This window comes from Hippopotamus amphibius, chromosome 2, assembly GCF_030028045.1.
Source record: "Hippopotamus amphibius kiboko isolate mHipAmp2 chromosome 2, mHipAmp2.hap2, whole genome shotgun sequence".
NCBI classification, from domain to species: Eukaryota; Metazoa; Chordata; class Mammalia; order Artiodactyla; family Hippopotamidae; genus Hippopotamus; species Hippopotamus amphibius.
Window position 1 is genome coordinate 172,562,774 of NC_080187.1, and position 24,721 is coordinate 172,587,494.

Sequence of the window (24,721 nt, forward strand, 5' to 3'; positions counted from 1 at the left end):
CGTGTGTCCTTTTGAGTCCCCTCTCTGTTCCTTGGCTTTGAGTGGTGGGGGATGCCATGCCTTCCATCCTCTGAAACTGTATTCCTCCGGAAGACCTTTGCAGGCCCACCCTTTTGGGAAGGGGTGAGTGTGACCCCCAGTGTACTGAGCGAGGGCAGCACAGGATCTGCACGGAGAAGAAGGCCCTGTCCTCTGCAGGCTAGTCTTCACAGCTAGCCCACTCCTCCTTCACAAAACCCAGCCCGGGGTGCCCAGGCTCCTCCGAGCCCCCTCCATGAAGAAGGAATGTGAATCCAAAGAGGCCAGTGCTTCGCGGGGTCTGGTCGACTGGGGACACTTTTGGAGCAGTCCAGCAGCGTGAGCACAGGCCTTCCTGCCACCATGTCCTTCAGCGCCACCATTCTCTTCTCCCCTCCCAGTGGCGGCGAGTCCAGGTGCTGCTGCTGTGCCTGTAAGAGCGAGACTAGTGGGGGCAGCACAGGCTGTCAGGGCGGGAATCCTCCCCCCGGCACCCCCATCACGGTGACCGGACACGGCCTGGCCGTCCAGAGTTCAGAGCAGCTCCTACATATTATCTACCAGAGGGTAGATAAGGCTGTGGGTCTGGCTGAGGCTGCACTTGGTCTTGCCAGGGCCAACAACGAATTGTTAAAACGTCTCCAGGAGGAAGTGGGTGAGTTGAGGCAAGGGAAGATGTCCGCCTCTGATGAAGACGGGGAGAGCCGGGCACACGGCTCCCCGCTGGAGGAGCCCGGGACCCTCAAGGAGAGCCCCGGCGAGGCCGGCAGAGCTGTGCCAGCCGTGGAAGAGGAGTGTGACAGCGTGGGCAGCGGCGTGCAGGTGGTGATCGAGGAGCTGCGGCAGCTAGGAGCGGCCTCGGCCGGGGGGCCCGGGCCCTTGGGCTTCCCGGCTGCTCAGAGAGACTTACGGCTCCCGGGATGCGCCTTGGCTGCCGGCGAGGGGCCCCCGATGCTTAACCCCGTGAGTACGCAGCGCAGGACACGGATGGGGCTGCCTCTGTGCTCTTCCCGGCCTTTCTCTTCTCTCCATCCTTCAGCCTTTCTTTCGGTTGTATCTGTGATAAAACAGCACGGTACCCAGTTTCCTTTGCCGTCAGGGAGAGTCAGCCCTCCTGGGTTTTTTTTGGCACCGTGGCCTCTCCGGCAGAAGGTCACTGCTGGCATGAGTGGTGTCGGGGCTGCCCGGCCCTCCCTCTCTGTCGCTCTGCGTGGCACCTTCTCCACAGCTGCCTCGGCTGCCCCATGGGCTCTGCCTCTCCTGGCGAGGATGCCTGCCGTGCACAGACGGTTCATTCATATTTGATCACGGGCCCTCTGCTTGCCAAGAGGAATTCAGGACTAGGAGAGAGACGGGGGATGTGGAGAGAGAGAGGCACAGGCGGGGAGGGAGAGAGAAGGGAAGGTGGGAGGGAGAGGACAAGGAAAATAGCGGACAGGTGTAGGGAGGGAAAGAGGCAGGTGGAAATGAAGGGTTGAGAAAGAAGAAAAAGTGGAAAAAAAGAGCAGAGGAGAAAGGTGAACCTAAAGGAGAATTGATGCAAGAGAGAGAATATGAGGTGAGGTTGGAAGGAGGTGGAGGAGAGGAAATAAAATGAGGAAAAGAAATGGACAGTTGAGAGTTAACAGTAAGAGGATAAGGACACGTAGGGAGAAAGAGGGAAGCCTATTTTGTGAGCAGGAAAAGACATAGAAGTACACTGTGCTATTTCAGCTCCTTTACTGCTCAGGGCCATATGAGCAGGAAAATCCTGGCTGAGGAGAGTAAAAACTGCAGAATGTCACACTTGGAAGTAGGGAAAGGAGATGGAGCAACTTTAGAGATCTCAGAGATGGGAAACTAACAGATGTGTTGCCACTTGAGAGACAGTGGGAGGTCTGTCAGCTCTCCTCCACCCTCTCCTCAACCGCGTCCTCCCTCTGCCCTCTCTCTTTTCCTCCTCCCTCCACGACAAGGCCCAGACACCCAGGAAAGAGTAGAGCAGCAGAACACACAGGGTTGATGGGAGAGATGAGACTCTCAGCCCATCTGCTGGATCTGAGGAATGTGACCAGTTGTGTCCCACTGCAACTGGTCACTGCTCCCCCAAGGTCTAGCCACATATGTGAGATACTGCCTCTCAGCTCGCCTCAGTCTGGGCCCCGCCAGGGACTACCCTTGGTTTGGGGCTGTTGGAGGAAGAGCCGGGAAGGTGGGAGGAGGCAGGGAGGTACCAGGCCAGGCAGTGCCCTGAGCTGTGGTTCTTTCTGGCAGGGAAGGCTTCTAAGCCGACAGGATGGAATTAGATTTCACAGCACAGAAAGCAGCTCACAGGTCTATAAATCTCAGCCTCCTCCCCCGCTTCTGTGTTTTTTTCCCCCACTTTCACTGTTTTGTTTTCTTGGCTGCAGAAATCCCCCTCCTTCCTTCTTTCCTCTCTCTCTCTCTCTCCCCCCCTTCCTCCCTCCTTCCTTCCCCTACCCTGTATGTCCTTGAGTGAGGGCACAGGCAAGCAAGCAGATAGCAGGGCAGTAAAGTCGGATGTGGCCAGAGCAGGATTAAGGTGAGGACACACACTGACCCCACAAAAGGAAAGGGGGAGGGGGAGGGAGGGAGTGCCAGCCTCTCTGGAGATTTCTGACTTTACATCTCCCTCCTTTGCTCCCATTTTTCTCCTATTTCTCCTTTTTATTGTTGTGATTTTATTTTCTTGCTCCTTCTCTTGCTTGGTTTTCCCTTCTTGTTGTCACTTCCTCCCTCAGTCCCTTTCAGGCAAAACATTTACCTTTAGCTACATTTCCTATACTCAAGTGCAAAGCATAAATGACTACTCACAAAGCATCAGAAACATGCCTTGTCCTTATAATCAGCCCTCTGGTGATGACCCAACATGAGAGGTCCCGGACCCACAGAAGAATTTGCCCCACACTCCCATCAGAGTCCCAGAGAAACAAGCCGTGGACCACTAAAGACTGGGCTAGATTCCCCTTGCTTCCCACTCCCTGTTCATCTTACCTGGCCAATGAATGATGGTTGACTAGCTTCCTGTAAGCCTGGCCGGCTAACAGGCTATTCTTTTATGTTCTTAGCTGGTGGATGATTATGTGGCCTCTGAGGGTGCAGTGCAGCGGGTGCTGGTCCCTGCTTATGCCAAGCAGCTTTCACCAGCCACACAACTGGTGATCCAGCGGGCAACCTCAGAGACAGGATCGGAAAATGGAACCAAGCTGCCACCACCCCGCCCCGAGGACATGCTCAGTGCTGCTGCTGCCCTGGAAGGTGCCTTGGAAGAATCAGGCCCTGGGGGAACTGGGGAGCTGAGACACTCTCTAGGGTTTACTGCTTCTCCATGCAGGACCAGAGGGAGTGGGCAGAAGAACTCCAGGCGCAAGAGGGATCTGGTCCTCTCTGTGAGTGAGCTCAATTTCTATACATTTTTCTTCTGTCTGGAGAGATAAGTGAAGAGTGAAGTGTGGGTTGATTTGAAACATCCCATATCGAAAGAATGGTATCCTGAAGCCTGCTGGAGTGGGAGGGGCAAAAAAGAGATAGACTGTTCCCTAGCTCAGGGACAGGCAGTCCCTCTGCTATCAGTAAAACTTCTTCAGGCTTTTCCAGATAGATTGATATCTTCCATTTAAAGATAAGGGAATTATGTCACATCTCCTGGTGATCTCATAATCCTGATGGGAAGATCTGTAAGGGGTTAAGCAGATTGACTACAGCAGGGTAGCACTGGAAACTGCCTGCAAGTTACCAGTGTTCAGGGTAGGCAGCATGGGCCTCCTTGGGCAGAAAGGCCAGGGTGTCCTGAGGTGGCCCCACACCCCAGAGAGGCAGAGGGCCCACTAGACACTCAGCTTGGGTATAAAGGTTTGGAGATTCTAGTGATTCTCAGAGCTCTTGTCAGGGAAGGTACGGGTGTAAACCAGTTCTGCCTGAAAACTTGCAGTGACTTGGAGCTCTAGGAACATCACTGAACATCCTACACAGTACAGGATGTCTCCCCCATTATCCAGCCTAAAATGTCAGTAGTGCCGAGGTTGAAAAACCCTGTTTTAGGGTGACCGCAGACCTTTGGATAAGCTCTGTCGCTCAGCACATCTTTCTGATAACCATGGGGATGTTCTTTAGGCATATCATGTTCCTATTGACTGTAATGGGTCTCTATTCTCTGGTTAATGGCTGGTGAGGTAAGTTGAGGGTCCTGGTTAGTAGTGGAGGTGACCACTGACATCCAGCGAAATCTCATCATAGTATAGAGCTCATTTCCCCTTGTTCAGTCTTAGTAAAGATTGAAAATAGCTGACTACCATTTATACCTCCTTTATTCATATTACTTCTTTATTCCTTTATCTGAAAGGTCCTACTTTTACCCTTCCTTTCATTTGATTTGTTTTTACATTGACAGATTCTTTTTCTCCCCCTTTCAGAAGACACCACTCATAATCAGTATCAACTGGTTTCCAACCTTCATTTCAAATTTTGGTTATGTTCAGTGCCATGTCACTTATCAAGAACAGGGAATAGGGGGACTTCCCTGCTGGTCCAGTGGCTAAGAGTCTGTGCTTGCAATGCAGGGGGCCCAGGTTCAATCCCTGGTCAGGGAACTAGATCCTGCATGCTGCGACTAAAGATCCCACATGCTACAGTGAAGATCCCGCACACGGCAACGAAGATCCCATGTGCTGCACCTAATATGAGGTGCAGCCAAATAAATAAATAAATAATATTAAAAAAAAAAAAAACAGGGAATGGGTTTAGTTTCTCTGTCATGGATTTCTGGCCCAAGAGGGCACTGTTGTCGCCAGTGATAGAAATGGAGGATTGTCCCTAGAAGTACATTTCAAGGGATTTCCCAAAAATTCAGAGTGCTTAAATCGTGAACATGTGATAATTAAAATTTGCATAAAATCAGGCTTTTTGATCAGTTCCATTCCTCTCGTGCCTACTGCCTCCAGCAAGAGGTCTGGTGATGAGGCCTGGCTTCTTCCTGCCCTTTGGAGAGTGCTGCATGGGACGTTCTGGGAGGACAGCATGCTCAGTCATCATGCTCTGTGTTATAGCACTTGAAGAAGAGCTAGAGGACCAGTCAGGGAGTCTTGCTGCCCATCCCTGAAAAAGATATAAAATGTTCTTGTGTTAGTCTGTGGGTTTAGAGGGAGAGGGATAGTTGCAGATCTTCACTGTTCCAACCTTTAGCTCTGGGAAGGAATCAGAGAGGCACCCCTCCAATCTGCTGAGGCTGCTGTGGGTTGCTGCTAGGGATCCAAAAGGACCAAATCAGAATCTTAATTCCTTGGACTGCTGCAGATCCCAGCCACCCATCGGGGAAATTATTTATTTTTAGCTCACTCAGGAGGTAAGTGAGCCAGCAGCCTTTACAGTCTTAACACTTATTATTGTCTATTTTCCCTTTCCACTTCAAGCTTGGTTTGATTCTTATCAGCTGATCTCTTCCAAGCCACTTGAAATGGAAGCTATGCAACTCCCCCCACACGCCACTTTTTTTCTTTTTTCTTTTTCTTTTTGCAACTCTTTCAAATTATTTCTGAGGCATTTACCCATCTTCTTGTGATTTCTCAGGTTTGGACTTCTAAGAGGTAAAACAACTGTATCAAATACGAAGCTAGTACAACAGTCTTTTTTATAGAGTGGAGACCCTAGCCATAAAGAGTTAACAGTAATTTCCTAAGTTGAAATGGTTAGTCAGCCATAGGGGTATGAGGGTAAATTGGGCATTTCGGAATATGAAGCTGATATCCTGAGGTCAGCATTCCATCAGTTTGGGTTCTGGGTAATTTCCACTGACAGAAGGACCTTGGGATGCAAATATAATCAGAAACAACAAAACTGAATTTAATAGGAAGAAGTGTAAAATCCTGCATTAAAGTTAAAACAAAAACAAATAAACAAAAAAACCCAAAGCCAAAAAACAAACAGTTGCAGAATGGTGGAGATGGTAATCCATGTGAAAATGGACTTGATTACAAGCTCACTATGAATAAACCCTGTGACACTGCTGAGTAGGGATGGGGCTGCTAGGAGAGGTAACAGCATCTTGGATTTCATTCCTAGAAGTATGAGTTCTACTTGGGAAAGTAATACTCCCTTTGGCCAGACCTCAATGGATGAGTTAGATTCGGTTCCAGGTACCATGTTGTAAGAGGAATACTGGCAAACCAGAGAGGCTCATAGTTTCATGAGGAGTCTGTCTGGCACCTGTGTCATGAGGAATGGTTGAAGGACTTGGTGTTTAGACCAGATAAGGAAAGACTTGGGGAGTACATGGAAGCTGTCTTCAAATACTTCAGGTGCTGTTAGGGCAAAACTGGGGTCAGATTTTGGAGCAGCTAAGGCAAAATTTTTTTACAATTAGAGATGTTCAATAGTAGCTGAGTCAAAAATTAGTGAGAATCCATCATTAAAGTTGTATAAGCAAAGCTGAAGGACAGCCTGTTTAATGATGTGAAAGAGAGGTTGGGTGACAGTGTCTCCAAGTTCCCTTCCATTTCGTATTTCTGTTATTTCAGGTTTGTATTTTTTGGACCATGATCTGGGGACCCCTGGGATTTGTGATAATGTGCATAGGCATATACCTGGGGCATTTTCCTGGGTTGCCAATTTTACTAGAAGAATTTGGAAGACATTTTTATGTTAAGAAAGATACATTGCGGGACTTCCTAGGTGGCGCAGTGGTTAAGAATCCGCCTGCCAATGCAGGGGACACAGGTTCAATCCCTGCTCCAGGAAGGTTCCACATGCCGAGGAGCAACTAAGCCTGTGCGCCACCACTACTGAGCCTGCGCTCTTGAGCCTGTAAGCCACAACTACTGAGCCCATGTTCTGCAACTACTGAAGCCTGCGCGCCTGGAGCCCGTGCCCTGCAACAACAGAAGCCACCGCAATAAGGAGCCCGTGTACCAGAATGAAGAGTAGCCCCTGCTCTCTACAACTAGAGAAAGCCCGTGCGCAGCAACAAAGACCCAACACAGCCAATAAATAAATGAATTAAAAAAAAGATACATTGCAAAGAAATGTTTAAAATTTGCAAGAGTAGGGGGCTTCAAGAAGTGTCTACTTGCAGTAGCCCTGGTGTATATTCGCACTCTCCTTGCTGTTAGGAGTATGTTTGTGGAAATGTTTGAAACCCTCTACTCTAGTGATCATACTGCCTGGGAGCAGAAGAAAGATGAGGGGTAATCCTGGAGACTCCACACAAATTAAATGAAAAGAAAAAAAGTGGGGAGGGGAATCCCTTAGAAATACTAACTTGTGTAGGCTCTCTGGATAAAGAAAGGGCGTAGACAGAAATGGTACCTAGACTGTGGGCAGGATCCAGGCAGAGAACCCCGCAGGGCTAGTGCCTAGGGACCAGAGAAGGGTTTCATCATATTCGCTCCCGGCTTGATTCTGTGTGTGTTTGTTTGTTTCCCCTAGAAATTGGTGCACAATGTGCATAACCACATCACCAATGACAAGAGATTCAATGGGTCTGAAAGGTAGGATCCCCTTGAGGGAAGAGCTCATAAGGAACTTTGCCAAGGAGGGGGAAGTAGAGGGGCTGCTCCAGTGTAACAGCGAGGCTACGCCTTCCGTTTCACCATTGCCCCTTATATCCTGTCTTAGGCCAAGGAGGACTTTACCACAAAGTTGATTAGTGCTGGGGTCTCTGTCTAGCTTGTAAAATGCTGACTAGGGACTTCCCTGGTGGTCCAGTGGTGAAGACTCCACGGTCCCACTGCAGGGGGCACGGGTTTGATCCCTGGTTGGGGAACTAAGATCCCACAAGCCGCGTGGTGCGGGCAAAAAAATAAATAAAATAAAATGCTGACTGCCTTATTCACTCTCTTCTCTTGTGGCAGCATCAAGTCCTCTTGGAATATTTCAGTAGTGAAGTTCCTTCTGGAAAAGCTGAAGCAGGAGCTGGTAACCAGTCCCCACAATTACACTGACAAGGAGCTGAAAGGTGAGAAAAACTGAGTTAACTCCCTTCCCATCCTTTCTTCATCCCCTGTTCCCGGCCAGAGGAGAAGAAGCATATGGAGATGATTTAGGTGGTTTTGAAAATAGAGGACTTAAAAAAATTGGTTTTGGCTATTCTTTTTACCTACAATATACACAGAATTGTCTTTAATTGCCTTTTTATTCCCCTACTCAGTCTGAAATGAAAATGGGAGAAGGAAAGGGCTAACAACACCATCAAGCATGACGCTTACACAGAGCCTGAATCCAGGGTGTTATGAAAAGGAGGTCAGAAACCAGGCCTGCCCTTTTGTTCCTAAATATTATGTCCTGGGTTTTCTACTTCCCTTGTTCTTCTGTTATTTGTCTGTAGCATTAAGAAAGCTTCTGCTGGGCTTCCTAGGTGGCACAGTGGTTAAGAATCCGCCTGCCAATGCAGGGGACACGGGTTCGATCCCTGCTCCAGGAAGATACCACATGCTGCAGAGCAACTAAGCCTGTGCGCCACAACCATTGAGCCTGCACTCTAGAGCCCGTGAGCCACAACTATTGAGCCCATGTGCTGCAACTACTGAAGCCCATGCGCCTAGAGCCTTGTGCTCTGCAACAAGAGAAGCCATGGCAATGAGGAGCCCGCACACCACAACGAAGAGTAGCCCCCCACTCACCGCAACTAAAGAAAGCCCGTGCACAGCAAAAAAGACCCAACACAGCCAATAAAATAAATTGATAAATTAATTTAAAAAAAAAGAAAGCTTCTGCTGAAAAAGTACTTATAATCTGCTGTCAGCTTTGTGGCATGGGGGTAGATTTGACTGGGGGTGGGGGAAGGGAGTTACAGAAGCATAGGAGTCGTCTTTTGTTTCTTTGTTTTTATAGAGGAGAAAGAAAGAATGGCTTTTTTTCTTTGCCAGGCAAAGGGGGGACACAGTAGGCTAGCAGCTCAATAACTGTGCCCCTCCAGGAGTTGTCTTTTTATAGTGGGAGGAATTCCTGTTGGAGGTGGAGCAGGGCAGAGGGAACTAAACCAGAGAGGAATGAGTAGATGCTGAAGGATATGTCCAGAAAGCCCGTCACCTAAACAGTGGTTCTCCCCGCTCCCATCCAGTAGTGTTAGGGCAAAAAAAAAAGGGCTGAGGACCCTGCTCTTTGCTGCCTGCCTTCTCCCTTCCCACCAGGAGCCTGTGTAGCCTACTTCCTTACTAAGAGGCGTGAGTACCGCAACTCCCTGAACCCCTTTAAAGGCCTGAAAGAAAAAGAAGAGAAGAAACTTCGAAGTCGCAGATATCGGGTAGGTTTCTAGTCTTTCCTTTCAAGATGCTAAACTCTAAACGCTAATAAATAAGTCACAGTGGGAAAGGCCAGGGGACATGGCATCTGAGAAAAGGATTGAGATCCAGGAATGGAGCAGAGGAGGAGGAGGAAGGAAGCCAGTTCTAAGATCTGACTTGGGTTCCCTTGAGAACTTGGTTCTCTGAGGCACAGATTTTACACAGCCTTCCTTCCACCCAAACCCTTTCCTTAAACCTAATGCATGGTTTGTTGCTCTTCCTAATCTCTGTCCTGTGCTCCTCCCTTAGCTTTTTGCCAACCGATCCAGCATCATGAGGCATTTTGGCCCTGAGGACCAACGCCTGTGGAAGGATGTGACGGAGGAGCTGATGTCAGATGAAGAGGACAGTCTTAATGAGCCAGGTGTCTGGGTAGCCCGGCCTCCCCGTTTCCGGGCCCAGCGCCTCACGCAGCTCTGCTACCACCTGGATGCCAACTCTAAGCATGGCACCAAAGCCAACCGTGTGTATGGGCCTCCCTCAGACCGCTTACCTTCCGCTGAGGCCCAGCTCCTTCCACCAGAACTTTACAATCCTAATTTCCAAGAAGAGGAGGACGAGGGAGGTGATGAGAATGGACCTGTCTCCCCATCTTTTGACCAGCCCCACAAAACCTGCTGTCCTGACTTGAACTCGTTCATTGAAATCAAGGTGGAAAAGGATGAGTGAGATCTATAACCCAGAATAACTCTGGCATCTGCCTCTTCCCACGTCCCCACAATGGGCGGCCACAGGGCTTCCCAGAATGATGAGCTGTCTTCTGCAGTCTGAGAAAGCAAATCTGCCTCTCTTCTCAACACAGTCTCCACTGAAGTGGAAGCCGGCAGCTCTGGTGGGATAAAAGGACTTGTCTCCAAGGGGGAAAAAGTCCCCCTGCTGCGAATGGCAAGCCAGAAAATGCTTATTCCTAAGCATAAACAGTGCCTCAGAGGAGCCTGGGATGAGAAAAGGAGGAGGATGGGTCAAAGAAACAGGAGGCTTTCTTGACATATGTCCTGGTCTCTGAGTTGTTTTTTTCTCCCGGTTTCACTCAGACCTCTGGGGAAGTGGCCCTTGTTGTACCTTCTGCTTCCCCTGACTGCTGGTCTTGCTCTGCAGTGGAAGCAGCACAGGACCAGGCCAGGGTAATACTGCCACCTGGTGGACAGTTTCAGTCACGGGCTTGATTCTTCCGAGCAGAACACAGGCTCCATCCGTATTTGGGAATTGGGATCTAGATGTAATAGCTATTGTTTATTGAATTATATAAGGAGGATATTATTATTCCCATCTTACACATGAAGAAATTAAGGCTTAAAGAGTAGCCCTGACTCACCAGCAGCTGCTTTCCCACCATGTGACCAAGCAGTATACATGGCTTTGTAGTTATTTTTTAGTCCTGTCAGCCAAGCTGTATTTTGAGGAAGGTGTGTGTGTATGCATGTATGTGCACACAAGCACACGTGCAGAATATATACATACATACAAATGTGTGCCTTTTTGGATGGATTGAGAAGTAAACATGGCTTTCTCTTCACTCAGTCAGTCATACAACAAATATTGATTGCTTACTATGTGTCAGGTACTGTGCTAGGTGCTATGGAGACACTGCTGAACAGGTTAGATGCTGATCAGAAGTTTTATTGTCTAGTCAGGAAGACAGGCATTTAAGTAGGCAATGAAATGAATTGTGATAAGTGTGATGATGGTGGAGTGTAGCTGCCATGGCTGTGTACCACAGGGGTAGCTAACTTGCTCTGGCGGTCTGGAAAGTCTTCTAAGAGTGTGTTTAAACTGATGCTTGAAAGACGGGGAGGAGTTAACCAGGAGGGAAGGGGAGGCCAAGAGAGTGTTCCAAACCTAGGGAACAGCAAGTTCCAGAGGCAAGAGAGAGCACAGATGAGGTGCAGTTCTACTGCAGAACCGTTTGGGGAGGGGATGTTGCTGAGAGAAGAGGCTGGAGAGGTAGACAGACTCTAAAATATCTTAAAAGAGTATAGACTTTATTTAGTTAAAGGACAGTGAGAAATTGCTGACAGGTTTTAAACAGGGAAATAAGATGATCAGTTTTGTGTTTTCCAAGAATCACTTGACGTCAGGGTTTAAGATGGATGGGAGGGAGAAAGCCTTGGCAGGGAGACTTTTGCAGTGGTCCAGGAGAGGAAAGATCATGGCCTGATATATGTATATCTATATCTATATATATATCTCACCACTGTATATATATATATAGTGGTGATGAGGGAAGTACTGATTTGAAAGATATTTTGGAAGCAGAATTGATAGGACGTGGTGATAGGACTTGGTTGGATTTGAAGTTAAGGGAGGAGGACATAGTGTTGATGTTCAGGTTTCTAGCTTAAGTAGCTAAGTGGTTAATGGTGCCATTTACTCAGAAAATGCTGGAGGAGCCAGTTTCGGGAGACAGGGAAGGTGAGTTCAGTTTAGGGTGTTGTGTGCTTTTAAGACAATCAAGTGGAGATGCTAGTCATCAGCTGAATTTTTAAGTCCAAGAAGGTCTGGGTGAGAGATATGGATCTGGGAGTCACGTGTGTATACAGAGGCTAATTAAGGTCCTGGGGATGGAGAATAGGGCCTGTGGAGCTTCCAGCTCCAGTTCAGACTACAGAGTGGTTATCCCGAGGTCATGAGCACTACCGGAGCATGCGGCGCATGCGCTGTCAGTGCACCACCCCCTCTTCACTTGCATTTCCTTCCTGCTAGCCCCCGAAAATTTGTTTGGTTGTTGATCTCAACTGTACCCACTGCTGCCACTATCAGCTCCTGGATGGGCCTCCTTTAATGGCATCTCAACTTTTCATAAGATTTACTCTCCCATTTTAAACCCAAAGGAGCAAAGTTCCCAACTATTAGAGGATGTAAGTAATTGGAAGGAAGAATCCAGATTCTCCTTCCCCATGTGGAGACAGGAAAGGAGGGAGAACTTTATGGTTGATTCTGAAGACATAGCTCACAGCAGGTTCTGGATGCAACCTGATAGCTCCCCTCCATTACTAATGCTTTCAGTTCTCCCTGCTTCCAGCCTGAGAGTAAACTCTCCTCTGAATCAGAGAAAAGCTGTAGGCCTGACCTGGGAAACAGAGAGGCTGATTCTCAGGAGAGATGAGGTCAGGGAGGTAATGCAGCTAGGACAGAGAAGCCAAACAGTTTGTGCCAAATTAATTTCCCCAAAGATATTAACCTCCTTTCCTTCCCCATTCCCTAAGGCTACACTAAGATTATAAAAGGTGTTAAGGATGCTGAGATGAAAATAATATGCATGATTTATTTGCATATAATTTTCATACGAATTTACTATCTAAATACAAAAGAATCACTTCTTTCTCCACTCCCCACCCCCCATGTGCTAGTCTGGGCAAAATCAATTGGCTGATATTTAATTAGGCATGTTGGCTTCCTCTTTCCCTTATTCTTGATCCTCCAAGTATGGACAAGATCGGCTTCTTTTCCTTTTCCACCTTGATTGTTTTCACTTGCTATCTCCTCTAAATGACATTTTTCCCCCTTCCTTTTAAGTTAGTACTTACTCTTTATCACCAATCTCCTGTGGGCCAACCAGGGGCGAGGTGTTCGCTAGCCCTAAAACCAGGCCTTCTAGCCCCAGTCACCTGAAATATTTGCTAAAAATCTCAGTTCCCAACACCAGGGGGTGTCTATCTATCCCTCTATCTGTCCTACCCTGAAGGTAGAGATTAGTCCCAAGCCTCTTCGTCTCTCCTTCAACATACACACGAAAGCTTCCTCTCTACCGTTACAGAGTTTTGGGTTCAGAAAGTTGTCTTTTTATTGCAGCGCATCTGTCTCTCATTCTCTCTGGACTTGCACAATTTTGTCTTTTTCTCGGTCTATTCAGCCTTTGGTCTGCGCACCACCCACGATCCCCTTTGGTCCGGCTCTCCTTTCTTTCCATACCTGTCTTCCACCCCCTCTCTATGAGGGCTTCCTCGTCTTTCTGGTCTCTTCTGCGTCTCTGAACCTATGTACCTACCTTTCTTCTCTCTCCCTGTCTCACTACTTCTGTATCAGTCCCTTCTCATCTCTCCCACAGTCCCCACAGTAGGAACAAAGTCACGGTGTTTGCGCAGAACATGCCCCGCGTCGCCCCGTCCCGGACCGCGACATTCCACCGTGCCCTTCCGCGCATTCCAACTGCAAACAAAGAGTTCCCCTCCCCCTCCCCCACTTTTTCACATCCCAATTCTTGAGTGACGTAGTAGCAACTGCCCAAACTGCCCCTAGCCCTCCTTTCGCCTCCAGTGGGCAGATCTCCAGCTCCAGGACACTTAGCACCAGCACCGCACCCTCCCCTTACCAGCGCACCAGATTCCTGCGCCGACACCCCCTTCCTCTCGCACACGGCGCTCCGCCCCTCCAGGAAAGTAGATCCGGCCAGGCAGACAAAAGTTTGGGAGAGAAGTTGGGTCCGTGCTGAGTGTGTGAGCGAGGGGGGCGGGGGCCTGGGAGAGTGGGACTGCCGGGCGAGTCGACGCGTGAACAGACAGACCTGCGGACCGGACAGCCGCGGCCGTAGGCCCTTCTAGCCCCGCTTAACCCCTGATGCGCGGGGGGACGCAACCCCTCTCGCTGGGGGATGCTGCGGGATTCTTGGCGCCGGGCATCCGGGCCGCCCGCTAAACCCCTGTGCCTATCCTGTGCCCCTGGGGAACCGGAGTGCGGCCGCGGGGAAAGAGAAGCGGCCGCAGAGACGCTGCAGGGTGCCGGGCGGGGAGGGGGCCGGAGGCCCCAGGCCCGAGGGCATGGAGCGGTTAGGGGAGAAAGCCAGTCGCCTGCTGGAGAAGTTAAGACTCTCGGACTCCGGCAGCGCCAAGTTCGGCCGCAGAAAGGGTGAATCTAGCCGGTCTGGGTCTGATGGGACCCCCGGGCCGGGCAAGGGGCGCCTGAGTGGGTTGGGGGGACCTAGGAAATCAGGGCCCCGTGGGGCTACTGGGGGACCTGGGGATGAGCCGTTGGAGCCAGCCCGGGAGCAAAGCCCCCTGGACGCTGAGCGGAACCCGCGCGGCTCCTTTGAGGCGCCGCGCTACGAAGGCTCTTTTCCCGGGGGGCCGCCTCCTCCCCGGGCCTTGCCGCTACCTCAGTCATTGCCCCCCGACTTTCGGCTGGAGACCACGGCCCCAGCCCTAAGCCCCCGCTCCAGTTTCGCCAGTAGCTCGGCCAGCGACGCGAGCAAGCCGTCCAGCCCTCGGGGCAGTCTGCTGCTGGACGGGGCGGGGGCTGGTGGAGCCGGAGGCAGCCGACCCTGCAGCAACCGTACCAGCGGCATCAGCATGGGCTACGACCAGCGCCACGGCAGCCCTCTGCCCGCCGGGCCATGCCTGTTTGGCCCACCCCTGGCCGGGGTTCCGGCGGGCTATTCCTCTGGAGGGGTGCCGTCCGCCTACCCCGAGCTCCACGCTGCCCTGGACCGACTGTGCGCTCACCGGCCCGCGGGGTTCGGCTGCCAGGAAAGCCGCCACTCGTATCCCCCGGCCCTGGGCAGCCCGGGAGCTCTAGCCGGGGCCGGAGGGGGAGCGGCAGGGCCCTTGGAGAGACGAGGGGCGCAACCCGGACGACACTCGGTGACTGGCTACGGGGACTGCGCCGCGGGCGCCCGATACCAAGATGAACTAACAGCGTTGCTGCGCCTGACGGTGGGCACAGGTGGGCGAGAAGCCGGCGCCCGCGGGGAACCCTCGGGGATTGAGCCGCCGGGTCTCGAGGAGCCGCCGGGTGCGTTCGTTCCAGAGGCCGCCCGGGCCCGGATGCGGGAGCCGGAGTCCAGAGAGGACTACTTTGGTGAGTGAGAGAAGTGGTTAGGGATGGGAAGAAACCCGTCACCGCATTCGGTTCCCCACTGCCCCGACGGCGGGCGCTGGGAAGTCGGAGGCAGAGACGCTGGGCTAGGAAAGGGGCAAGAGGAGTTTCCCCTTCCCACTGGGTTCCAAATGGACCACTGGCACCTTATTCCTGCTACATTCAACCCCCGTGATGATCTCGTGAATCCCAACTCCTCAAGCTTTAGAGCCTGAGCTTTTCGCGGTAGGAGGCCTTGTTAAGGGGGACCAAGTGGGGCAGTGAGCGCATCCCCCATCCTGCTCCCCCCTCGGCGGCTGTGCCCCTGCAGGCTCCTGCGCGCCGCGCCCCCACCCGGGCCCAGGCTCCGCCCGCAGGAATTTGGGGAATGCGCGGGTGGGGGGGCGGGGCGGGCGGGCCGCGTGCGTGCCGGCTCCTGCCCGGGCGCTCCAGGTGCCTGCGGGCGGGGCCGGCCGCACGGCGCTGGGCCGAGGTGGGGTGCAGGGGGTGGGGGAGCTGCTTCCTAACACGCGCGGAGCTGTGGCCGCGGTCGGGGAAATGGAGCCTGGGGGGAAGAAGAAAGCCCTGGGACGGAAAGCAGGGACCCTACTGCTGTCTGGCCCCAGTCCTGCTGGTCGGTGCATGCGTGGGCATTTAAGCCGAGACCCGGTGGTGTCAGCTTCTATTTTCCGCATCCTCCGGAAGTCACGGCAGAAGCCTTGACCACCCGGACAGCATCACCCCTGAATGGATGATGACCGTGTCTAGGTGCCAGAAATAACCTGGTCTTCAGTTCTGGCCGTAACCTGCTCAGAATTCAGGCACGAAGTAGCCCCTTACTTCCTGCTGCTAAAGAAACCTGGTCGCTGCCTCTCTCCCGGACGCAGTTAACTTCAAGAAGTATTAATTGATTATATGTCCCAGTTATGGGGGAGGGGTGATATTGCGGTCCTGAACGATCTTTTAGACCTACAGGCACCACTTCACGATATAAAAAAATGCTAATCTGACTGTGATAGGAAGTACAGAAAGAAGTGGAGGGCTCACCCCTAGGGCTGTGGGCCTCTTCAGTGTTCCCAGCATCTTCTCACCTCTCTCACCATCCATGTTCCTGCCCCGGATCCCATGCTCTAGAACTCTTTGGCTAGAAATGTAAATAGGGAGAGGAACCCAGCCAGGGAAGGAAGGTTGGGAAGGAGGTTCAGAGGTAGCAGGGCTGCAGGCTAGTTGAGCTCCAACCTCCCCCACCCATTTCCCTCTCACCCCGCCCCCACCAGAGAGAGGAAAACCCAGAGCAGATGATGCTTTGGTCAAGGGAGACTAAGTGACAGGATCCTTTTAGCAGTTTCCTTTTGAGGCCGGCAAGAAAGATGGGTGGAGAGAAGTCTCTTCTGCTAAGCCATCAGAACCAGAAGGAAGAAAAGAGCTGGGAGAGAGTGCAGTAAAATGGCTGGAAGAACCTAGGTGTGGATAGGCTGGGTTAGAGGAGGTGAGGCAGACGTGCCTGAGCAGCTGGCACCCATCTTCCAATAATGTCCAAGGCGTCCCAAAGAAATGGCTCTGACAGGGCCCCCTGGCATGGCAATCTTGGGACAGAGCTCCCCTCCCCTGGGGAAGCCACATTTTGACCCCTGTGTGTATGTGGGGGGGTTAACCCTAGGGGTCAGGTTACCTCCTCTGACAGAACCCCCAGCCTGACTGTACCCTCCTACTCCTGCCCCTAGTAGGGGCCCTCTTCCTTGGCTACAGCCTTGCCCAGCTGCCAGAGGGTGGGAGCAGGACAGGCCTGGGCCCATCAGTCGCTGCAGCTGCTACACGGGCTCCCAAGCCCCTGGGCAAAGACTGGATGGGCCCCAACAGGCAAGGAGTGTGGCAGTGTGCCGAGGGGGAGAGGTGGGGCGGGGTGAGGCGGGCCCGTTGGGATCTGCTCCCCAAAGACAGGCCCTAGCCCTCACTCATTGGCCTGGAATTGGGGAGTGGAAGGAGGGAAGAACACACCCAGGAAAGGCGGGTGCCAGAGCCCGGCATTATGTATTTTAGGGGAGATGTCGCGAAAGAGCAGTTCAGCTCTGTTTCTCCTGTGATAGAAGATGACAGGGAGACATTAGGGGTTCTGCCACCCTTCCCCTGCTTCCTCTGCAACCCTCAATCCTTGGAACACACCGTGCATTCTCAGCGCCACCTCCCTAGAAGAATCAGACTCACATGGTCCCTTCTGCACAGGGCCCTCTGCTGAGCCAGATCCTTCTTTTCACCTTTGGAAGCCTAGAGGTACAGAGCAGAGGTCATTCTGTAGCTGAATAGCAGTTCATTGCCAAGCATCTGAAGTCCAGGGACCATGTCTTTGACTTTCTCCACTTTTCCACAGCATTGGGCACAATGTTTTTGCTAGGCACTAAATAGATGTTCAGAAAATGTCTGTTGATTAATCAGTAAACAAGAATAAGCCTGCCCAGCCAAAACCTTGCTACATCCCATTTACTCTCTCTTCCCAAAGGGAGCGCATCAAAAGGAGGCTGTGACTGGTGGTCCTCTGCCATCAGGAAGGATGGGGGAAGCCCTGGTTTTGAGCTAGGGGAGTGGGGTAGGATGCTGACAACCTCTTCTCTCCTCTCAGGCACCTGTATCAAGTGCAACAAAGGCATCTATGGGCAGAGCAACGCCTGCCAGGCCCTGGACAGCCTCTACCACACCCAGTGCTTTGTCTGCTGCTCCTGTGGTGAGTGCAGCCCCCAGACCTTCTGGCCTCAAGCACTGCCCACACGTACACACTCACAAGTGCCCACGGAAAACAGGGCTTGTGCCTCTCCATTTGCTGGTCTGGCCCCCACCTTCTCTCTTGCTTCCCTTCCCTGTGCTCTACCTGGGTCTCCCGCTCCCATGTTTGGGTCAGCTTGCTGGAGTCAGCACCTCCCTCCCTGTTCAGCCTCCTTCCTCCGCTCTATCCCTCCCTCTTTCTTCTGCCTTCCTGCCTGCCCAGCTTGGACTCCCTCCTAGCCCTCTGGCCTCTCCTCGGTGGGGCTTGGTCTTGGGCAGCCGAGTTGCCTGGGGCGACAGTGAAAGACTGGAATGTGGGAAGGGTGGGGTGGGCCGGGGGAGTGGGGAGCTGTGGGGGGGGTGGGTAGAGAGGGGGGTTTTCTCTTGGCTGGTCAGAGTTCAGCCACCTCGCTGGAGTGCAGGCCACCAGGCCATGCCAAGCTGATGACATCACGCTCCAGGAATGCCCGCTGCTGTTAGCTCAGGAGGCCCGCCTGGAGGGGGGGTGCTCCCAGCGGCCTCAACTCCCCAGCCTCTCCCTCACCTCCCTCATTACCCGCCCTCCCTGCTTACCCACTCTGATTCCTTTGCTGAACCTTTAATCTCCTATCTCTGCCTGTCTGACTCCAGCACTCAGCTTTTCTTCCCCCGCCACTCCCAGCCTCTGCCTGGCTCCCTTTAGGTTCAACTGTCTGTTGTCCTTCTGTTTATAGAGCCTCTTCTGGGAACGTCTCTTTTCCTCTCTCTACTCCCTTGTGTCTCACGAGTTTCTAAGTCAACTTTTCTAAACCGCTGGGCAGAGCTGGAAGTGAAGATTTTGTTGAGAAGAGGGCAGAGGTGGGAAACCTGCCCATTCTCCGCCCTTGTCTCATTCCTCCCCATCCCTGATAACTTAGACACCCTGGAGCAGTTCCTGGGTGTTGGTTTCACGGGAACGGTCCTGCCTTGTCTGCTTGCAGAAGATCCCGGGCTGCTTCTGACCCCGGAGACTCTGGTTCCCTCTAAGCTTGGGGAAGCAGCCTAGTGCAGCAGGAAAGGGGACTGACTTTGCTCCTAAACAGAGCACTTTGTCCCCAGCAGTAGTGCCAGTATGTCGTGACCTCCGTGGAGCCTATCCCTGGGAGACAGACAGGGCTCGGAGAGCAGGAGAGCTGTGCAGAGGCTGCTGGGTTGAAAGGTCCCAGGGGGCAAAGTCCTTGACGGTGTGGTTGTCTCTGAGCACGTTGTTTGGCACCATGTTCAGAGCCCCTTGACCTTGTCCCCCAGCCTGTAGCTGGCTTTGCTTTCCCAGGTGGCTCCCCGAGCAAGCACAGGCACTGGGGAAGAAGGCACTCATTTAAAGCAGGGTCATAGAAAACCGTTGAGGAGACAGGAGTTGGAGGAGCAGTGAGCAAAGGAGTGGGGAATTGGCAGGAATGAGACCAAAGCAAATTGGAGTTGCATCAGATGGGGTATTTGTGTGGGGAAATGAGACAGACAGTAGTTAGGAGGACAAGCACTAAGTCCAGATTTAAGTGCATCGTGAAACAGAGCAGTGACCCTGGGGCGGGGACGCCCTGTGCCTGGACCCTGGGAGAGGCTCCAGCCCCTTCTCTGCTGCTTCTAGGACGAACTTTGCGCTGCAAGGCTTTCTACAGCGTCAACGGCTCTGTGTACTGTGAGGAAGATTATCTGGTGAGTGAGGGGTCCCCTGGGCCTGGAATTAGCTCCCACCCATTTTCTGTGTGGCCCACCCATCAGGCCTGTAACATCCTCCCTTGGTCTTCTCTTCCTAGTTTTCAGGGTTTCAGGAGGCAGCTGAGAAATGCTGTGTTTGTGGTCACTTGATTTTGGAGAAGGTAAGCAGAGTGTCTTCAGCTGAGGCTGAGGTGCTGAGGGGTGGAGTTAGGAGCTAAATGGATACTGAGAAAACGTGGGGAGAAGAAACCTATCAGCAACTACTTGCATCCCATTCTTCCCCAGAACGACTGTTAACAGTGGCTTCTCTTTGCCTCTGGGATCAAGTCCGGACTCCTCAGCCTGCCACCCCCAGGCTTCTGTGATTTCTAACTCCCTAACTCTGCAGGCACAACCGTGCCCTCCGCCTGAGGCAGGAGTGTGGGGTCCTGAGTCTTAATCCCCTTTCTGACTTGGATCAGCTGAAACTCAGTTTTCTTTTCTGTAAGAAGGAGCTGGGTTGGATCAGTGGTTCACAGCCCTGGCAGCCTAGCAGATCACCTGAGAAGAAGTATAGAAAATACCAGTGCTGGGTCATCACCAGACTGTGGTGAATACTTCTGGGTGGGACCCAGGCATTGATGGGCTTAAAAACCTCCCTGGGTGACCCTGATGTGCAGCCAACACTGAGAAACACGGGCCTGGATGCTCCCTAAGACTTTTTCAGGGTTTCTGCCTCCCTTTTAAGACTCCTTGGTCCTCCCAGATTACACAGCATTGTGCTAGGAGGAGCGCAGGGGCTCAGATGAGGTGAGTGGGGGCTGCAGGGAACGTCTTCGGTAGCTGGAAAGCAGAGACTGATTCTCCTTCTGCCCCACGAGCCAGATCCTCCAGGCAATGGGAAAGTCCTATCACCCAGGCTGCTTCCGATGCATCGTTTGCAACAAGTGCCTGGACGGCATCCCCTTCACTGTGGACTTCTCCAACCAGGTGTACTGTGTCACAGACTACCACAAGTGAGTTTAGCTCTCGGGGTTGTGGAGTGGAACTGGGCTCAGGGATTCCCCCACCTCAGCTCATCTCTGTCTTCTCTCTTTCAGAAATTACGCTCCTAAGTGTGCGGCCTGTGGCCAACCCATCCTCCCCTCAGAGGTCAGTATGTCTGGGTTCTCCTGCAGGGCAGCCAGTGCTGCTGCCTCTGGGGAGGGGCTGGGGACATGCTGCCTGGCCTCCCATGGGAGGTGGTGGTGCTGAGGAATGCACTCCGCGAAGATTCCCGTGTGACTCTGCTCTCTGGGTCATCACCCTGACCCCAACATCCGGGCCTGGACTTGTCTGACAGCCTCTCTGGGCCCAGGCTCCATCTCCTTTCTCCCAGTCCAGAAAAGGAGACTTTCTTTGAAGTCAAGGTCACCAGCCCCCAGATGCAGGGGCTGGAAAAGGTGGGAAGAATTCTCAGGTCAGATAGGAAGGGGTCAGAAATGATTTACACTGTGGGTGCCGAGGGAGAGAAGCAAAAGCCTGCGAGGAACCAGACCCTACTGGGTCTCCTCGTCCCCAGCTTAGCTTTATTTATGCAGCCTGCCCCTTTCCTTTCCCTCTGTGAGGCCTGAGCCCCTGGACAGTGGGGAGGCTTCATGAGGGGATGTGCGCTCCTGGAGGCGGCACCAAGGAAGGAGAGGGGCAGAGTTCCCATAGGGTCTGCAAAGGCCATCTCAAAGCTACAGATGGTGGCAGAGAGGCTCTGGAGGCCTCTGTATGATCTTCCCATTGGAGGAGGGGCTGGGGGAGGGTAGAGTTGGGGTTGTCTTGCTGCTCTCATGCCCATAGGGGTGTGCATTATTCCAGGGCTGTGAGGACATTGTGAGGGTGATATCCATGGACCGAGATTATCACTTTGAGTGCTACCACTGCGAGGTAAGTGTTGGGGACCCGGGCTCCCAGGGAGAGCTGGAATGGGGCTGGGGGAGTGAAGTCCTAGAGCTGCCAGTATCTATAGGAGAGGTATAGGATATGGGAAACCATTAAGGTACTCTGACCCATCTCCAGTCTCTTTCTTGTCCTTCAGCCACTCTCTCTGGGCTTGGTCATTTAGTCCTTTCTAAATCTGACTTCCTCAGGCAAGACTTCTAAAACTAGGCACTCCTGGTAACAGCTGGAAGTGGGAGCCTCTCATTATTTCTGCTGTAGCAGCGACACCTGGTGTCCACCTGAAGTATTTTCTCAGGTTTCTCTTCTAGGAGTTCATCCCTCTCCAACCCCGCCCCCTTTCTCTCAGTCATTGGGAGTCTAGTGCTGAGCAGGGTAGACTCCCAAGATGTCCGGGGTGCCTGGGCTGAGGTAAACGAGGTGTCCTTCTTCCCTAGGACTGCCGGATGCAGCTGAGTGATGAAGAAGGCTGCTGCTGCTTCCCTCTGGACGGGCACTTGCTCTGCCACGGCTGTCACATGCAGCGGCTGAATGCCCGACAGCCCCCTGCCAATTACTGGGTTGGCCAAAAAGTTCCTTCAGTTTTTAAATAAAAATAAAGGACATATTTTTCATTTTTACTGAGAACTCTATTGAGCAATGTATTCATCCTTTTGTTCCACTACCTTCTGCCATTTTGCAGGCAACTTCATAATTCTGTCTTTCCAAAACTTTTTATCTTTTTGAGCAAAGAACTGTTCTGGGTGCCTTTTACAGGGAATAGAAATTTTTTCCATTAAGAGAGTTTTGTAAAGACTAAAATAAATGGAAATCCAAAGGTGTAATGTCTGGTGAATACGGCGGACGAGTCAGAACTTCCCAGCCAAGCTGTAACAGTTTTTGCCTGGTCATCAAAGAAATATGCGGTCTTGCATTATCCTGATGGAAGATTGTTTTCTGTTGACTAGTACTGGATGCTCTTCATCGAATGCAGCTTTCAGTTGGTCTAATTGGGAGCAGTGCTTGTTGGAATTAATCGTTTGGTTTTCCAGAAGGAACTCTTAGTAGAGGACTCCCAATCCCACCATATACACAACATCACCTTCTTTGGATGAAGATCAGCCTTTGGTGTGGTTGGTGGTGGTTCATTTCACTTGCCTCAGGATCTCTTCCGTTCCACGTTATTGTACAGTATCCACTTTTCATCACCTGTCACAATTTGTTTTAAAAATGGAATGTTTTTGTTACATTTCAGTAGAGAACTGCATGCGGAAATATGGTCAAGATGGCTTTTTTCCCCCGCTTAACTTAGGTGGGACCCAAACATCAAAGCGATTAACATAACCAAGCTGGTGCAAATGATTTTCAGCGCTTGATTTGGATATTTTGAGTATATTGGCTATCTCCTGCGTGGTATAATGTTGATTGTCCTCAGTTAATGTCTTGATTTGATCGCTATCAACTTCAACGGATCTACCTGACTATGGAGCATCGTCCAGCAAGAAATCTCCAGCACAAAACTTCGCAAACCACTGTTGACACGGTCAATCAGTCACAGCACCTTCTCCATACAATGCACAATTTTTTTTGCATTTCAGTTGTGTTTTTACATTTCTTGAAATAATAAAGCATAATATGCCGAAAATGTTGCTTTTTTTCTTCCATCTTCAATATTAAAATGGATACAGAAAAATTCACCAATTTTGATGTTTTTTTTTAAATGCACTCTGATGTGACAGCTGTCACAATACAATCTAACAAACTTATTTCAAATGAAGTTAAAGACAGCTAAGTGCTACTAGAGCCATCTTATGGAAAACACCAAATGAACTTTGGCCAACCCAATATATCTGAGATGCAGTTACTACTGCTGCCGTTACCACCATTGACAAATTCCTGTGGCCAGTGGGCCTCTCTGAGGCCAGCCAAAGCAAGGAAGGTACTCTGCAGGCCTGGCAGAAGAGTCCTCTAGGGAGGGCCCCAAGGACCAGAGACCCAAAGATCAAGACATTCCAAATGGATTGTGGAGGAAGAGCCCTCCACTTGCCATGGTGGGGGTGACTGGCCTTTCCATGCGTGCAACCTGTGCTGCAGCATATAACAGGCACACACAGGCGGGTTCCAGTATTTTCTAAAGGTCTGATTATAGTCTGTATCTTTGTATACATTTGTTTGCACACATGGGCACACACACACCCACACACACACTCTCTCTTTCTCTTCTCAGGTGACTCTTACACTTGGTTCATCAGTAGTAGTTCAGCTCTCCAGATCTGCTGCTTCTGAGGAAACCAGAATTATATCCACTGCAACTGCCAAACTCCAAGGTCCCAGGAGCCAGAGAGGCAAAACACTTTCACTCGGTCCTGATCCATTTGGCCAAACCTCTAAAAACCAATTCACTGAAAACTTGTTTACTTAAAGTTCACCTGATGACCAGTTTGCCAAAAGCTGAGTTCCCTTTTGGGTATTTTTATAGCCATTTAGTTGTTCTGTTCTCTTTTGTCATGCTTGGGTATCTCAAGGATTTATATCTTTTCATCTAAGAGTGCGCCTGAGTTAGCAGCAGCATAAATTTATCAAATTTGCAGCACTTTGTAAGTGATGAGATTGCTTCCTACCTTTATGGATATCTTTTTCTGTTACCTACTTTTCAAACTTCTTTTTTTTAAGTTTTTTCCAGCAATAAATATAGTTGGTACAGACACTTTGAGCATCATTTTTTGTGTTTCTTATTCCAATATTCTTTTCCAAATTAGATGCCTTGAAAAATGTAACAGAGTTCAATATGATTTTGATGACTTTGTCCACTACATTCCTACTGTTGAAAGGCCAGGCCAGTATATTCTCAACAAATAAACAGGCACCTGGCATATTCAATTGACTACCAAAGGTGTAGAGATGACAACAATAAAAACTGAAAGAGTGAATCTAAATCCTTTTGAAATGCTGCAGATTTGATAAATACTTACTTGAGACTGTCTCTAGGTGAATTGGTTTTAGGCAAATTAATCTGATAACCTTTGGTCCTTAGTCTTCATACTGTACCACTTAGAGTTTCATATTGGAAGTGACTTGAGAACAGAAATTCCACATTTAGGGACGATTCTAAGGTGACTTTGCTAGCTAACCTGGGAATTGCATAAAGGAGGCCTCTGAGTGAGAGTAAGAGTTCAGAGTCACACCGTGGAGTGCCAGAGCGGGGGAAATGCCCCTTTTTTTGGCAGGATAATGCTCTGAAAGGAAATTACTTGTTCTACAGCTGGGATTGCTTCTTCTGAACTATTGTTATTAAATAAGTGAATACAAAGACTCTG

At 51.0% G+C, this 24,721-nt stretch overlaps 2 protein-coding genes across 2 annotated transcripts; both read left to right on the top strand.

Moving 5' to 3' along the window:
- Positions 1–381: 381 nt before the first annotated feature.
- On the top strand, positions 382–10,286 carry C2H14orf93 (chromosome 2 C14orf93 homolog). Its single transcript, XM_057721182.1, has 6 exons — positions 382–981; positions 3,087–3,407; positions 7,438–7,499; positions 7,863–7,966; positions 9,141–9,253; positions 9,543–10,286. The coding sequence occupies exons 1-6, from the start codon at positions 382–384 to the stop codon at positions 9,960–9,962; spliced, it is 1,620 nt and encodes a 539-aa protein (XP_057577165.1). The 3' UTR covers positions 9,963–10,286.
- Positions 10,287–13,691: 3,405 nt separating this feature from the next.
- Positions 13,692–24,700, top strand: AJUBA (ajuba LIM protein). Its single transcript, XM_057721181.1, has 8 exons — positions 13,692–15,086; positions 17,701–17,802; positions 19,447–19,514; positions 19,616–19,678; positions 20,382–20,512; positions 20,597–20,648; positions 21,345–21,413; positions 21,863–24,700. The coding sequence occupies exons 1-8, from the start codon at positions 14,051–14,053 to the stop codon at positions 22,016–22,018; spliced, it is 1,677 nt and encodes a 558-aa protein (XP_057577164.1). The 5' UTR covers positions 13,692–14,050; the 3' UTR covers positions 22,019–24,700.
- Positions 24,701–24,721: the final 21 nt, after the last annotated feature.

Bases quoted from the DNA above. Each gene is read 5' to 3' on its own strand.
- AJUBA (XM_057721181.1), top strand. From the start codon at position 14,051: ATGGAGCGGTTAGGGGAGAAAGCCAGTCGCCTGCTGGAGAAGTTAAGA. The intron at 19,515-19,615 runs GTGAGTGAGGGG...TTCTCTTCCTAG, and splicing joins ACTGTGAGGAAGATTATCTG to TTTTCAGGGTTTCAGGAGGC. The intron at 19,679-20,381 runs GTAAGCAGAGTG...CCCACGAGCCAG, and splicing joins GTCACTTGATTTTGGAGAAG to ATCCTCCAGGCAATGGGAAA.
- C2H14orf93 (XM_057721182.1), top strand. From the start codon at position 382: ATGTCCTTCAGCGCCACCATTCTCTTCTCCCCTCCCAGTGGCGGCGAG. The intron at 7,500-7,862 runs GTAGGATCCCCT...CTCTTGTGGCAG, and splicing joins AGATTCAATGGGTCTGAAAG to CATCAAGTCCTCTTGGAATA. The intron at 7,967-9,140 runs GTGAGAAAAACT...CCTTCCCACCAG, and splicing joins CACTGACAAGGAGCTGAAAG to GAGCCTGTGTAGCCTACTTC.